Source organism: Phaenicophaeus curvirostris, chromosome 7 (assembly GCF_032191515.1).
Source record: "Phaenicophaeus curvirostris isolate KB17595 chromosome 7, BPBGC_Pcur_1.0, whole genome shotgun sequence".
Classification (NCBI taxonomy): domain Eukaryota; kingdom Metazoa; phylum Chordata; class Aves; order Cuculiformes; family Cuculidae; genus Phaenicophaeus; species Phaenicophaeus curvirostris.
Genome location: NC_091398.1, coordinates 20,640,499 through 20,654,543, shown reverse-complemented (window position 1 = coordinate 20,654,543; position 14,045 = coordinate 20,640,499). Strand labels below are relative to the sequence as shown.

Below are 14,045 nucleotides of genomic sequence, written 5' to 3'. Positions count from 1 at the left end.
CGAGGAGGGGCCCGCGGGGCTGCGGCGGAGTGACCCTCGCCCGGCCGGGAGCGGCCGCAGCCGCTCCGGGGGGGGCTGCCCGCGCGCCGGCTGCGCTGAGGGTCTGGGCTTGAGACACAGCGCCACCTAGAGGGGCCGCGGGGCGTGCGGCGGGGGCGGGGCCGGCCTCGCGGGGATCGGCAGCCGGGGGAGGGCGCTGTCCGCGGTGCTGAGAGGGGAGGGCGCTGTCCGCGGTGCTGAGCGGAGCGGCGCCTCCGGCCGGGGCACCGAGGGGCCGGAGACTCGAGCGCGGCGCGGGAAGCCCGCTGCGTTTCATTGTCTGGCTCCTTCCCCTCGGCGGGCCTCGGCCTCTACGAGGATCTAGATTTTAATGTTAAAACGTGTGTATTCGCTTCAGACACGCGCACTTCTGCAAGGCCAGAAGGGAAGGAAGGCGCGCACACGCCATGTGCCTGCCAGGCACAGACCCAGCCAGGTCGCGCCCTGCAGTCCCTGATGCTTAGGAGCAATTTGCGTGATTTTTCGTTGGCTCTTTGCACTGCGATCCTGCTACGATTTCCTGTGAATGTCTGTTTATGTCTACGAAGATCATTAGCTCTAGTTATATTATTATTTCTCATGCTCTGCACTGAGCAAACATTTTGCACGATTGGTTGAAACCACCTTTAGAACGATAGCTGGGACTAGATGGCAAAAGGTCACGTCAGCCAGGGCTTTTAATTCGTTTCTACTTAAATGCTTAATATGTTTATACTTAAATATACTTAAAAGCTGGCTTTTGTGCTGTTGGTGGTTTTGCTCCATGTCCTGTCCCTAGGCAACACATGAGCACGGCAAAACCATCGTCTTGGCTCTTTAATGCTATCGGTTGGTCGGTCTCCTGTCCAAAAAGGGCCTATAAGTTTTTGCTCTTCCCTCGAGTCCTTCAAGAAGGGCACGTCCCTGCTGCTCATTGCGCTGCCCAGCAGCCCCCGCCCGGGATGAAAGTCGCTTGCTCCATCGGGCTGTTTTCCCCTCCTCCCGTCTCGTTGCAGATTTCCTTCCAGCCCTTTATGTGCCATCTTTGTGACAAGGGTTTGGTTGAGGCATCTGCGTAGCTGCCGCGACGTGCTTAAGCGTAAACATCACGGGCAGGTGTTGGTGAAGCATGTTCGGAGTGTGGGATGGAGAAACACGGGTCTGAGGTTGTCAGGGGCACTAAATAAATAAATAAATAAATAAATACATAATGTTGGTTTAACGTTTCTCTTTTTAGCAAAAAAAGAAAAGAAGGTGAAATCGTAATCTAACAGCAATACCGAGGGCAAGTCCCAGAGATGCAGGTGTTCCCGTGTGGCCGGGGAGACAAAAAGAGCGGCGGTGCCCGTGGCTCTGCCACCCTCTGGCGGAGAGCGGGGCGGAGGGCACAGCGACCCCCGGCGCGGCCAGGGGGGCGGATTCGCCGCGCTCCACTGAGCGCGGACCCCGCCGGGCTCACTCGCGTCCCGCACGGCGAGCGGAGCGGGATTGGGGCTCCGCCGCCCGGGAGCGCGGCCGGCGGGGAGCGCGGGGAGGGGGGACAGCCCCGAGCCCCCCGCCCCGGGCCCGGGGAGCGGAGCGGAGGCGGGGGAGCGGCAGCCCTGTGACTCACGCCTGCGTCGAAGCGGATCAACGGGCGATTCACGCTGTTAAAAAAGCAAATCCGAGCACTTCTCGAGGGGGAAAAAAAAAAAAAAAAGGTCATCTCGCATTAAATTCCTGCGCGATTGGTATTCCGACGTCGTTCCTGGCGGAGTTTATAAGCGGCAGGTCGCTCCCCGGCTGGAGTCGCCCCGCCTGGACTCCGGCGGTAAGAGCCGCCCGCTCGCCCCCTCGGTAAGTCTCCTCTAAACAGCATCCTGGTTTTTCGACCCTTTGGGAACCTCTTTCGAGACCTGGAGCTTTTGCCGGGGGGGTGTCTGCTTTTCCCTAAAGTCGGGTTTGAGGGTTTGGTCGCTGTCGTACCTAGAAAGGGATAACAGGTATTTTGAGACAGCCGGAGCCTTAGATATTGTGTTAACCTGTTACTTCACTTCCAGGCATTGTCTTGAGGATCTCTTCTGTTTTGTGGTTGTTATCTTTTTTCTCTTTAGAAAAAAAAAAAGAAAAAATTAGATAAAAACCTGTTTTGCGTTGAATTCATCGATCCGTTGCGTTTACACGCGGGTGTAAATCCAATGAATCGGTTAGCCACCGACTTGAAAAAGCGGCTAACAAAGAAAGCGTTTGCTCGTTCCCGCGACCTTCATTTCGTTTACAAGGGGAACGAAATAAATCGCAGGTAGACGTGGGGACAAAGAGCCGAGCGGGGCAGCGACCCGGCAATTCTCCATCACCGGTTACCGGAGCTCCGTGTCCGCCAGGAAGGAGCCGAACGCCTGGCGAGGGGAGAGGGCTGGTCCAGCACCTTCCAGACAGACACACCGCCTCCTGCCCTCGCGCCGGCCCGGGAGAGCTCGGGGCGGTGCTGGAGCACGTCCCGGTGCCGGTCCCGCTCTGCTGAAGCGCCGTGACCGCCCTGCTCGGCGCTGTCACCGCCGCGGACTTCACGCTCCGCTAAACCCGTCGTGCCTAAAACCGCCTTTTCTCCCTTCCAGCAAATTCCCTCCTGCCCACCCCACGGAGGAATATCGGAGCCGGGCTCCGGGGACCGGGGCTGCTCTGAAGCGATGGCTTCCTCCGCTCCCTCGTCCTCCAACGACGCTCCGGACCCCGCCCCAACGAATTTCCGACCCACAAGTAGGTTTTAATATTTTCTTCGTTTCAAGTATTTTGGAGGCTTTCGCCGCCTAGGCTTGGAAAGGGCAATTTGGAAACGAAACCAGGGGAGGTTTAGGCTGAACATTAGGAAAAAAATTTTCACAGAAAGGGTCATTGGGCACTGGAACAGGCTGCCCAGGGAGGTGGTTGATTCACCTTCCCTGGAGGTGTTTAAGGCACGGGTGGACGAGGTGCTAAGGGGCATGGTTTAGTGTTTGATAGGAATGGTTGGACTCGATGATCCGGTGGGTCTCTTCCAACCTGGTTATTCTATGATTCTATGATGAAGCCGCGTTCCGCGCCGTTAAGCAAGGTGCGGAAAGTGCTCCACACAAAGAAACCATCGTCGTGGTGGGAGAGGTTTGTTCGTGGCGGCTGAGATGCTGGAAGCTAAAACCCACCTCAGCGGCCAGCGCTGCCTTTATCTCACCGCCACGCTGGGGGGATTTAGACAATGAACTGAACGCCTGGATGGCCAAAAAAATCGGGATGTTGTGAGGGGTGTGGAAAACGAATCTGTTAAAGGGCGAAGTTACACCAGTGGCTTAAAGCGGGTTCCCCCCTCCCCTTCACATTTTATAAATGCTAATTCTGCAGCTTCCTTTCAGCCTGAGCTGAAGCCCGTAATCAAGCGAAATTTGGATGCTAATTGTAGCTTTTCAAAGCCTCGTATTCCTAATTGCTCTGAATTCGCCTTGAGTTATTGAGGTGTGAGTGGGAAGCGGAGGCTGCTGCAGGTGGATAGAGAATCAGTTTATGGCCCTGCCAGGCAATTCAGACCGTCGCCTACCGAAAATAAATAAGAAAGAGACTCGATGCTATAAAGCACTAGAGACAAAGAGCGGGCAACAATAAGAAATGAAAGGTTGTCAGGCACAGCGAGGCGGGGAATAGCTTTTACCCTGAAAGGGCGACGAGGCACGAGCATCGAGGTCATTATTGTCATTATTCTGCAACTGGAAGGAACGGGGGGAGGGGGCGAACGGCAGCCCCGGGTCTTGTTCCCGGCGAGGGCGATGGGTTCGGCTGAAGAGTCACATCATTGCTTCCTACAACTACCTGAAAGGAGGTTGTGGAGAGGAGGGAGCCGGCCTCTTCTCCCAAGTGACAGCTCCCCCGCTGCCTTGTCCCCTCGGAGCCTGGCGAGGGGCAGGAGAGGCTCGGCTGTGCCCCCTCCACCTCAGCCCCGGGATCACGGGCGCTGGGCAGGAGCCCGTCCCCTCCCCGTCGGGGCGGCAGCGCAGAAGCCCCTGGCCGTGTCCCCTCGCCCGAAGGAGGTCGGGCCCGAAGGGTCGGGCCCGACCCTTCGCCCCTCGGGCGAGGGGACACGGCCTGGGGGCTCCTGCGCTGCCGCCGGCAGCCCGGTCAAATCCTATTTTTCACCCAATTAATTCCCAAGCTCCTACGTGACCCCATTTCACGCCGCTTTATTCGAAGCTGCCGCTTCCCTTGGAGCCCCGCCAGTTCAATTCTTAGACGTTGGGGGCTCCGGGGGCTGGGGGCAGCCTCCTCTTCTGCGTCTGCCTTCTTCTCTTCCAGCTTACGACTCGTGGTGCGGGGTGGCTCACGGGTGCACCAGGAAGATCGGGCTGAAGATTTGCGGTGAGTCCTCCCGCACCCCCCCAACTGCTGTCCCCCTGCGATAAATCGGGGTGCAGGTGGCCCCTGGCGGCGGGGAAGCAGCCCCGAGGGGGCGGCTTGGCCGCCTCTCGCCGTCTGAAATTTTTTCAACCTTATCTGACTAGAAAATACAGATCTCCTGGGGGAAAGAGATTAACGAGAGCCTTATTAAAGAGCGATTCGTCAGCTCGCTGCGCCGGTGAGATAGCGCTGGCAGCCAGTCAGAGCGCAGGCACGTGAAAGGCAGGAAGGGAAACAAATGCACAATCAGATCGCAACGTTATAGCAAGAGATTCATTTGCAGATAACGAGCTGTCCTCCCTTCTCCGGATTTCTCAGCAGCGCCTTCGCTTTCGGAGACGAAGAGTCAAATCTTCATTTTCTGATGAGGTCAATCGTTCAGCTTAGCCCGCGCCCCTTATGAATAGAAATTATTTCCTATTGCCGCCAGCTACCTCTCTTTGGGAGGATGGGAAATGATTTCGTGGGAGAAATGGACCTTTTTTTCGAAGCAAAGTTATATTTAAACCTCCTGCCCTACTTGCGCGAATCGGAGCTCGTTCCCTAAACGTTTTGTTACGTGGAAGTCTGAGCTGGAAAGGAATCAGGGTGCGACTGTTTAGCCTTGTGTCTATCAGAGGTTTCATTGGTACCCGCAGGCGACATTAACGAGTAGTCGCTTAGTTCTATAAATAGCTCCTGATCTGGGTTTAATGGACCGTTCCCCTACCAGTCCCTTCGGTGGCTGGAGAGATGGGCTTTTTCATCATCATTTTAATTTAGCCCTGCAAGCAGAACTGATAAAGTAACGCACCGTTAGGCTTGCTCCGTGTTGCTAGACTACCGGGGTTACAGAGGGACATGGCAGCTTCTCTCAATGAGATGAAATACACTGAAAATGACATATCCCACCATTTTGGATGCAAGAAAGGCAAAAGAGAGCGCAGTCGAGGCTTTATGAAAGGAATTCAAAGCAAGCAGGGCTGTCGTGTTTTGGCTCGAGTTTAGTGCTTGGTTTCCCTTGTCTGGGTCTTTTCTGGTTTACATTAAAAATATATCCTGAATGGTAACGGTGATTTGGAATGCTCTGACTCAATCCCGACCACTGTTTTTGCTCGTAGGAGCCTTCCCAGTCGAAGGTAACACCTTCCCAGAGCCAGAGGGAAGGTTACCTTTGGTAAAGATATAGAGCGAAGTATTAAGTTTGCCAAGAATCCTAATTAAACATACTGAACAAGCTGAGGTTTGACTATCACAGACAATATCCTCTCGTCCTTCCCTTTCACAAGGCATCATTCTGGACCCTAAACATGGTGCAGTCACAAAGCTTTAGTAAACCAGGTGTCTCGGACCTGTTCTTCCTGTGTGTATAACAGAAATCGATTCGCTTTGAATGCAAACTTTAAATTAGGGTTGAGCTCCAAGAAAAGGCAGGTCTTGAACAACGAGCCGGTTCTTCCACGCGTATTGTATATCATGTGTTTGACATTTTCAGTAATTACCTATCCAAGATGCATGTCACTTCCTCCGAAACAATTGACCGATTTAAGGATTAGCTCCTTTCCTTTTTTGGTTGAAAATCGCCTCCTGAAGAGCCCTGCCGCTGTCACCTCCTCGCGGGCAAGCTGGGGGCAGCTGGAGGGCTGATTTCTCCCCGTGTCTGGAGTTTGGCGCTGCACCTTCCACCGCCACCTCGGCAATCGTTACCGCTGCTGGGACCGATCCTGCTCGCTTGGCATCAGTGGGAATACTCGACGTAGCAGAATTGCTCAGGTGCGCCTGCAGCCGCTCGGTCCCCGCCAGCTGAGGATGCCGCGGGGGTCCCACCCCTGCTGTGAAACGGCTCCGGAGTTGTGGTCGCGCTGGGGACCGAGAGACTCCCTCGCCGGCCTGGTCTCCCTCGGCTTTTAACAGCTCGGGCTCTTTAAAAAGGGCGTGGATGATGGCACCTGCCGGCGGAGCACCTGCGGGAGGGAAGCGGCGCGGATGCTGTTTGATGCGCTGCGACTTGCAGGATCAACGATCTCGACTACAACGACGCCCCCCACCGCTCGCGGTGCGGGGGGTAGGTTCGCTGCAGCCCCGCGCTTCCTTCGGGGCGTGGAAGGAGCCCTCGGGGCTCCCCGGGACGCGGGGCGGCGGCGGGGAGCGCCTCCCACCCTCCGGGGGGAACGGGAGCGTCCGGCAGCCCCGCGGCGGGAGCCGCCTCTGCCCCGCGCGGCTCTCCCGGCCTCTCCCGGCCCCTGGAATTCCGCCGTTGAACGGCACGGTGCCCGTTCCTCGCCGCCTCCAGGAGATGACGACGGGCCAGGAGCTCCCCCGGCCCCTGGGAGCCCGGGACGAGCCGAACCGACCCGGAGGCGCCCGCAGCCCTTCCCGAGGACTGGAGCTCTGCCCCCTCGTCTCCCACCGGAGCCCCCGAGGGCCGCTCCCGCACGCCCAGCAGAGCGCGGTTGCTCTCCTCTCGAGGTAACTCTTCCCTCTGAGCGTCGCTACCGAGAGCCTGGAAGAAAGACGTAGCAAAAATAAAGCAGAACGAAGCCACAGGACCTGCAGAAAGATTATTGCTCCGGAATTTAGTCTAGACGGGACCTGGTTCAGGATCAGCTGCTCCACCCCGAGCAGGCGGGCGGCAGCAGGGAGCGCTGCCAGCGCCGTTAGAGGCGGTACTAACAAAACTTTTTAAAAAAGAAGAAAAGAAAAAAAAAAACCCCAAACTTCGTCGATCCTGGACGGCTGCTCTCAACTTATGCAAGAAGAGAAATTCCTTTAAATAGTTGGGGATACTCTTGTATAACTAAAAGCATCACAGAAAGAAAGTAATGGGTAGATCAGTATGAAAAGGCAAAACGTATTCACTGAAAGGATGGGCCAGACAAACCCGGCTGCCAACAACCCTCTCGGAGACTCATTTGGAAGCCCGACTGATGCAGAAGGGGCTGTCGGCCCGGGGCTACGTTTTCGGTAGCTTACGGGGCTGTCGGGCCGGCGGCAGGGTGAGAGGCACCGGTACCGGGCCGGCAGCCGTTCCTGCCGCCGTTGCCTCCTCTCCGCACGGAGATGCGGCCCCGTCGGGGCTCCGGAGAGCGAAGCCGCACGGCTAGAAAGCGGAGGGCGCCGGGGGACTTGGGTGAGTGAAGTCACGGCGCTGGTTTTCCTCCCTGCAAATTCCTCCCAGCTGCCACAGGCTGCGCTTGGAACCGTTACGGGGGTATTTTTCATACGGGCACGTTCGCTGCAGCCTGGGAGGTCAGAGTCCCTCGCCCTCGTTAGTAACGAAAAGCCCAACGCTACGCGTGGTTTAGCGGGCATGGATGTAGCGGATCAAATCCCGAAAATTAACTGTTCTCCCTGCCTGGTTCAAGTTGACGGGGGTTGGCACTCGCCGCGGGCCCCGCGTGGCGCCCCCGGGCGTGATTGTCGGGGCGAGGGATCCCTCGTCGCCGTTCTCGGGTAACGAGGGCAGCTAGGATCAGGTCCTGGGCGCCGGGGTGGCGTCTCTGGTGGGAGCAGGGCACGAGCTCGACAGTCCGAGGTAATTAGCTTTAGGACCGGAGCATCTTTTCAGGTGGAAAGTCCTCGTCTCCTGGCCACGTGCTGGTAGGTGCCGATAGCGGGAGGGTGGGTTGATGGGTGCCGCCGGTGTCCTTAGAAGGTCTGGTGCGCTCAGGACGGCTGCTCCAGGATGTCTGCTTGCTCTCGTGTCTTTCGTGCGTGAGAGCACCACGAGGAGAGCTGAAAGTGGCCCCGATTTTAATCATACATCATTGCCCCTGTCTGCTAGGTCCATAAACTTCGCCTGCAGGCTGAAATAGCATTGACTCATCCTGAACTCTCTTCCAGTGGCTGATTACTGAAGTGGAATCTGTCTGATCGACTTAATAAGAATTTACCACTGCACTAAATGACGAGAATTTGTTTTTTGCATGGCTGGGTTTTTGCAGTTGATGGCATTTTGAGCTCTCTCTCCTGGAGGCAAATAATCCCCATAAATACTCTTATTCCTGGCCTCATTAGTCAGATCCAGAGCCAACATCGCTTTGAACTGTTGTCTAGAGAGCCGCTTTACCTATTTCTAAACATGTTGGGAAGCGAGAAAACTCTGACCTGTGCACCTTGCAATAACGATGTAGGGTTCCTGCAAAGGACCAACAGCCTGGAGGACAAAGGCCGGATCGTCAGCTCCCTGAAGGAAAGACAGTCCTCCAAGACCCTTCTGGCGTGCGAGAACAGCGAGAAGGAATCCAGGTTCCGGCGCACCGAGACAGATTTCTCCAATTTGTATGCCAGAGGTAAACGCTCTTCACAGCTGCTGCTTGCTCCAGTTCGGGCACGTTCCTTACCCGTCTGCCCTCGCCTCCCGTGCAGGTGCAGCCGCGCTCAGACCCTGCTTTTCTCAGTTGTTTTTGAAAGAAGCCTTGCTCTGTGTGTGTGTTTGCTGAGAGTCTCACTGGCGATGTGGCCAAGTTCCCAGAAATGCAATATTGCGGGCTTTGGGTTGATCCTGTGCAGCTGGGCTCCAGCGGTTCCTCCGGAGTCACTCCGGAGCCAGCCCCTGGAGGAGAGAGATTTTAGATTTTATTTCCTCCTCAGCAAAGTAGCAACGAAATCGTATGTGGTTGCTGGCACGGGGCCACCGACGAGGAGGCATGGGAAGGGCACGGGGTCCCTTGGAAGGGTCGGGGAGCTCTCGGCTCCCGGAGATGCCCCCGGTGTTCCCGTGGGCGACCGGGCGAGAGGGGCTGGGGGTCCGGAGGCGGCGAGGGGCTTCCCTCTCCGGGGAGGGAGCGGGCTGGCAGGGGAGCTGTGGCTTCCAGATCCTGGGAAAGCTGCCGAGGCCGGTTCATCTCCGCATCCCGCAGCACTGACAGCTGGTTTGCCCCGCAGATCTGCTGCCCGCCAAGAATGGCGAGGAACAGACCATGCAGTTTCTGCTGGAGGTCGTCGACATCCTCCTCAACTACGTGAAGAAGACGTTCGACAGATCCACCAAAGTGCTGGACTTCCACCACCCGCACCAGCTCCTGGAGGGCATGGAGGGCTTCAACCTGGAGCTCTCGGACAACCCCGAGTCCCTGGAGCAGATCCTGGTGGACTGCCGGGACACGCTGAAATACGGAGTGAGGACAGGTAGGTTCACGCACACCGCTCTGGAGAGTGACCTCCTGGGGCTTTTCTCTGACCCACGGTGAAGGGAGCGGGATTGAGCCCACGGAGATAAACTCATGCCCTCTCCTCGCCTCCGTGAGGCTCAGCTCTGTCTGCGGGCGCTGGAAACGCCTCTGCTCAGCAGCTGAAGTTGCTGATGGTCCATCTGTCCCCGGCGGGCAGGTCTCGGTGCTTTTCGCAGTGCCCAGAAACAAGTTTTTAAGACGTAATCTCTTTCACTTCATGAAATGCGAGCTGTCTGTATCTCCGGGGAGCAATATCATTAGGTAAATGAGGGCATAAATGGCACTGAATTTGCAGTTTTTCTTCTTTATGTTCACCAGACATTTAATGAAAAAGAGACTGAAATCCTAGGAATCGTCAATAAAGGAACCCTGTGGATTTCAGCTCATTACCCAGGAGTCCCGCCCGCCCAGGTCCTTCTGAATCAGATAGAAATACCCGTTTACAATCACCTATGTTACCGGGGGAGCTGTAGCCGGGCTCTAGAGCAAAGAGCTCTCCCAGGCTGTCTGTCCCGAGGCGTTTTACATCTGCACCATCAGAAATCTCGGCTGGCAACAAGTCCCGACGGCTGTAGGTAGCCAAGCAGGTCAGGAACCGGAGCGATAACGGAGTGAGGTCCGTGTCTCCCCTCCCCGGTCTTTCTGCAGCGGTTCAGGGCTCGGCGAGGCAGCAGCGAGCGGCGGCTCCCGAGGGACGGGGCGCTGGACGCTACTTTCTCCTCTGTAGCTTCGCAGCTGCGAAAACCCAGCGCAGTGCCCTCGAGGAACAAAATCTTGACGAGAAACGTGACGGCTGCCTTCCCGTCTTCTACTGTTGACACGGTGGTTTGATTTGTTCAGAAGCGTAAGGGGCATGCTTTGATTTTTTTTTTTTTTTTGTGCGCTTCATCGAAGGGGAACGCACCTCGCTCCCAACCCCGTGGGTTGTTGAACAGCGAAGCCCGAGTCCCTGCGGTGTGTGCGCTCGCACCGCTGCTCCAGTGTTGATGGTGCCGGGATGTCAAGCAAGCTCTTTCTCTCACTCCCACCGCCCCTGGGGCTTCGGGAGCCGAGATGCAGGTATCCGATCGGATTCGAGCTCTCCTCAAAGCGGTACCCGGTGCAGCTCTAAGAAGGAGCTGCTCCAGCCGCCCGACGACCCAGGACGCCCCTGACTTGCCGGTCCCCGAGGGCTCCCTCCTCTCCCCCGACGAAGCTCCCTCTGGAGCCAGCGGGGCTGAACCAGCCTCAGAAGCCCTCAGGCTCGATGACAGCTTTGGGAGGCCAGCGTAATGCCTCTTAAAACAACTTCCCGAGCTGTGTCTCGGCAAAAGAGAGAAGCGACACGTTGAAAAGCAAATGGCTAAGCCGCGGTGGTGTTTCTGAGCTCCAGCCCTGAGCCGCTTGGCTCTTTTCCTCCGCGTCCCCCCACCCCATCCCCGGGGCTGCCTCCTCTTCAGGACGTGCCGAGACGTGGCAGCCCCGGCAGGCTCCCAAAGGTCCCCGCTGACATCGCTCGGAGCGGAATCGCATTTATTTCTTCATGTCAAAAGATGCCGATGTTGCCGGCGCGGAGCCAGATGCGACGTGACAGGGTCCCCTGGGGCTGGGCTGTCCCCAGGGTCTTGTCCGCGTGTCCTTTCCCAAGACGGCGGAGGGAAGAGCTAAATCGTGACACCTTCCCACCCTCCCCAAGCGTGTCATCGTTTGTTAGGAATTTCCGTCTCTTCACGCTGGAAAAGCGGACCCTCGACAGCCGGGCTCATGGCTTACAAAACATGTTACAGTAGCTTTTGGCTGGAATACAGGAATATAGTTGACTTCGGTTTGATAACACAGCCTTTGTTTATGAAGAGAATCCTGGCTTTTTTGCACCGTGTGTGGGGAAAGCCCATGGCCCTGGGGTCCCTCCGCAGGGGGATGCTGCCCCCGCAGCCTCGCAGCGAGCGGCTGAGCCTCCCTCGCTTTCTTCATTCAAATGCAAATAGACTCGGCACCTGCAGGTTGTTCCTACCAGCTCCCCCCACCCCACCCCGCCGAGCTCCCAGCACTGCAGAGGTCGGGGGGAGCCCCTGGAGAGGCTCCGGGGGTGTTTTACAGGCTCTGAGGGTCTTTTTTTTTTTTTTTTTTTAAATTTAAACGCTAATAGTTGCATCCAGGAGCTCTCTCCAAGGCGTGTTTTCCAGATTGCGATAAGACAACCACGAGCGTTGCTTAACCGCCTCCCCATAGGCACGACTTGCTTTGAAAACGTGAGTCGAGTGTGTCACGGTGCAAAAAAAGGGGGGGGCGGGGGGGTGTGTGTTAAAATTGAAACCTGAGAGGTGGTGGCGGAGATGCTCTGAGTTGCTCTCAATTCTCTTTCCAGGTCATCCTCGCTTTTTCAACCAGCTCTCCACAGGACTGGACATCATCGGCTTGGCTGGGGAGTGGCTGACATCAACTGCGAATACAAACATGTAAGCAGCGTCCTGCCCTCAGCCTCTGTGGCAGGTGCTCGCAGGGGATAATTTTCTTCTTAAAGTGGCAATTGCTGCATCTTCAATAAAAGCGCCTCATATTTTTCTTAGTATGGCAGTAATACAGTGAGAATAGTTTTACTATTTTACATTTCTAATCAATATAAATGCAAATATCCCAGAGCACATGGTGAGTAGAACATGCTGATTCTAATATAGCAACTTGAAATTATTTTTTCTTCTCTTAGGCTAGTCTTCTTTTTCCTTTCCCTATTTTTTTATGCTTTTTCTCTAGACTGAGTAATTCTGCAGCTATTAACACCAGAATACAGATATGTAAAACTTCATTGTATTTTCTCCTCTTGTCTTCAGAGGTACCAGGGTTGGGGCAACATCTTCTCCTGTTCATGTGCTGGTAAAGAGATGGCTTCTGGGTGGCTTAAAAATGTAATGTTGAAAAGTAGTTTGATGATATTGAAGGAATTACTTGGTCTAACATTTATTAAAGTAGCGTGTAAATAAATAAATGGAAGTATATAGAAAGGAAAATTTTACATCTAGAACATGCTAATGAAGAAACTTGTCCTAATTTTTCTTGTCCTTAAAGTTAATGAAAGCTATACGTAAATGTAAAGCATTATGTTGAATTTCTGCAATGAAGAGCGTAGTCAACGGAAAAAATACAACAGAAACCCCCTTGCCCCATGGTTTTTACTTATATATTGATATACACACACTTAAAAATGTGATGGGAGTCCAAATGCTTGGCATGTAATAGGTTGCCTTCTGTCTTAGTCCTGTGTTTAGTGTTTTAAAGCTACCTCTGTTTTGGCTAGTGTGTTGCTAATTGGCAGAACACAGGAAATATATCTGCAGATTGGAAAATGAACCGTGTTTTCAGTGGCCTATCCACGAGTAAATGGTTCATTAAGTACAGCTGATTATGAGCAGCTCTATGTAGATTATGAGCTGTGCCTGTTTTTTTTGACCTTAGTAATAAAGATACGTAATATGCTCCAGCCCAAACCAGCTTGCTCTTTGTAATAATTGTCTTCTCAATTAGTTCTGTGTTTGCTAAAAACTGGTATAAGACATTCAGATTTAAATTGATTGGGAAGAAAACCCAGCAACCTATATTTCAGTTGTAACACAAGTAGTGCAAAGTGCCTTAAAGAGTCCTTTTTTCTCTCCACATCACAATTAAAAGTGAACTGTGATTACATTTCTAAAAGAAAACTTTACTTAAATATTATTTTTCTGTGACAAAAATATACTTCAGAGTTTCACTTTTTACCTCTTTTCCTTTGACTAACTTAGTTATCCTAGCTTAGTTATCCTTTTGTAACCAGTGAAATTACACAAATCTGATAGGACATAATAGAATTCATCTCTCTGTCAGATTGCAACAGTGTTACAAAATATTGCCATCATTATTATGAACATAGCACTTATTTAGTTCTGAAAGAATGACTTTTATAAAATGAGGTTGCTTTTGCCTTTGTTTTTAAAAGTTGCCTAATTACCTGATTCTGTACAGCTAGGCTAGTTTCTGATCCATTTATACTTTAAACAATAACATATCTCAAAAATACTTCTCTATAAGCATGAAAATTGGGTATCTATTTACAAAATGTTCTCTTATTTCAACAAACCAAGGTTAACATGATATGCTTTGAAATAACACAGCAGTTGCAAGTAAGGTTAAAGCAAGATGCTTGTAAAATATGATTCAAAGAACTGACAGAGGTTATTAAAAATTGTCAAATCATCCATGGGAGCTCTGCAGAACATACTGTTTGTTTTCAGCAGTGTTCAGCACAGAAGAGCAGGTTCTGACCTTTACCCAGAAACTATTCTAATCTATTTCAGCTACGCAAACATGTAACTCACAAGCAACAGTAACAAGGAATGGTTTTCCATTTGCCATTTTTTCTTTTCTACCTGTAAACAATACTTAAAATATTTATGAACAATTAACCAAACGTGTTTTCTTTCACAAATGAGTTTTGAGTAATCAAAACATTTGTACTCTTTT

General features: G+C 53.4%; 1 protein-coding gene across 2 annotated transcripts in view; it reads left to right on the top strand.

Annotated features, from left to right (window-relative positions):
* Positions 1-1,725: 1,725 nt before the first annotated feature.
* Positions 1,726-14,045, top strand: part of GAD1 (glutamate decarboxylase 1) — a 28,897-nt gene continuing 16,577 nt past the window's right edge. Inside the window, exons 1-6 of one of the 2 annotated variants that reach the window (XM_069861128.1) lie at positions 1,726-1,854; positions 2,616-2,757; positions 4,318-4,380; positions 8,532-8,690; positions 9,286-9,528; positions 11,920-12,010. In XM_069861128.1, coding sequence (XP_069717229.1) covers positions 2,688-2,757; positions 4,318-4,380; positions 8,532-8,690; positions 9,286-9,528; positions 11,920-12,010 — 626 coding nt within the window. In that variant the 5' untranslated portion in view covers positions 1,726-1,854; positions 2,616-2,687. Of the gene's footprint in view, positions 1,855-2,615; positions 2,758-4,317; positions 4,381-8,143; positions 8,691-9,285; positions 9,529-11,919; positions 12,011-14,045 lie in introns of those variants that run through there. The other variant, XM_069861127.1, reaches the window with a different exon arrangement.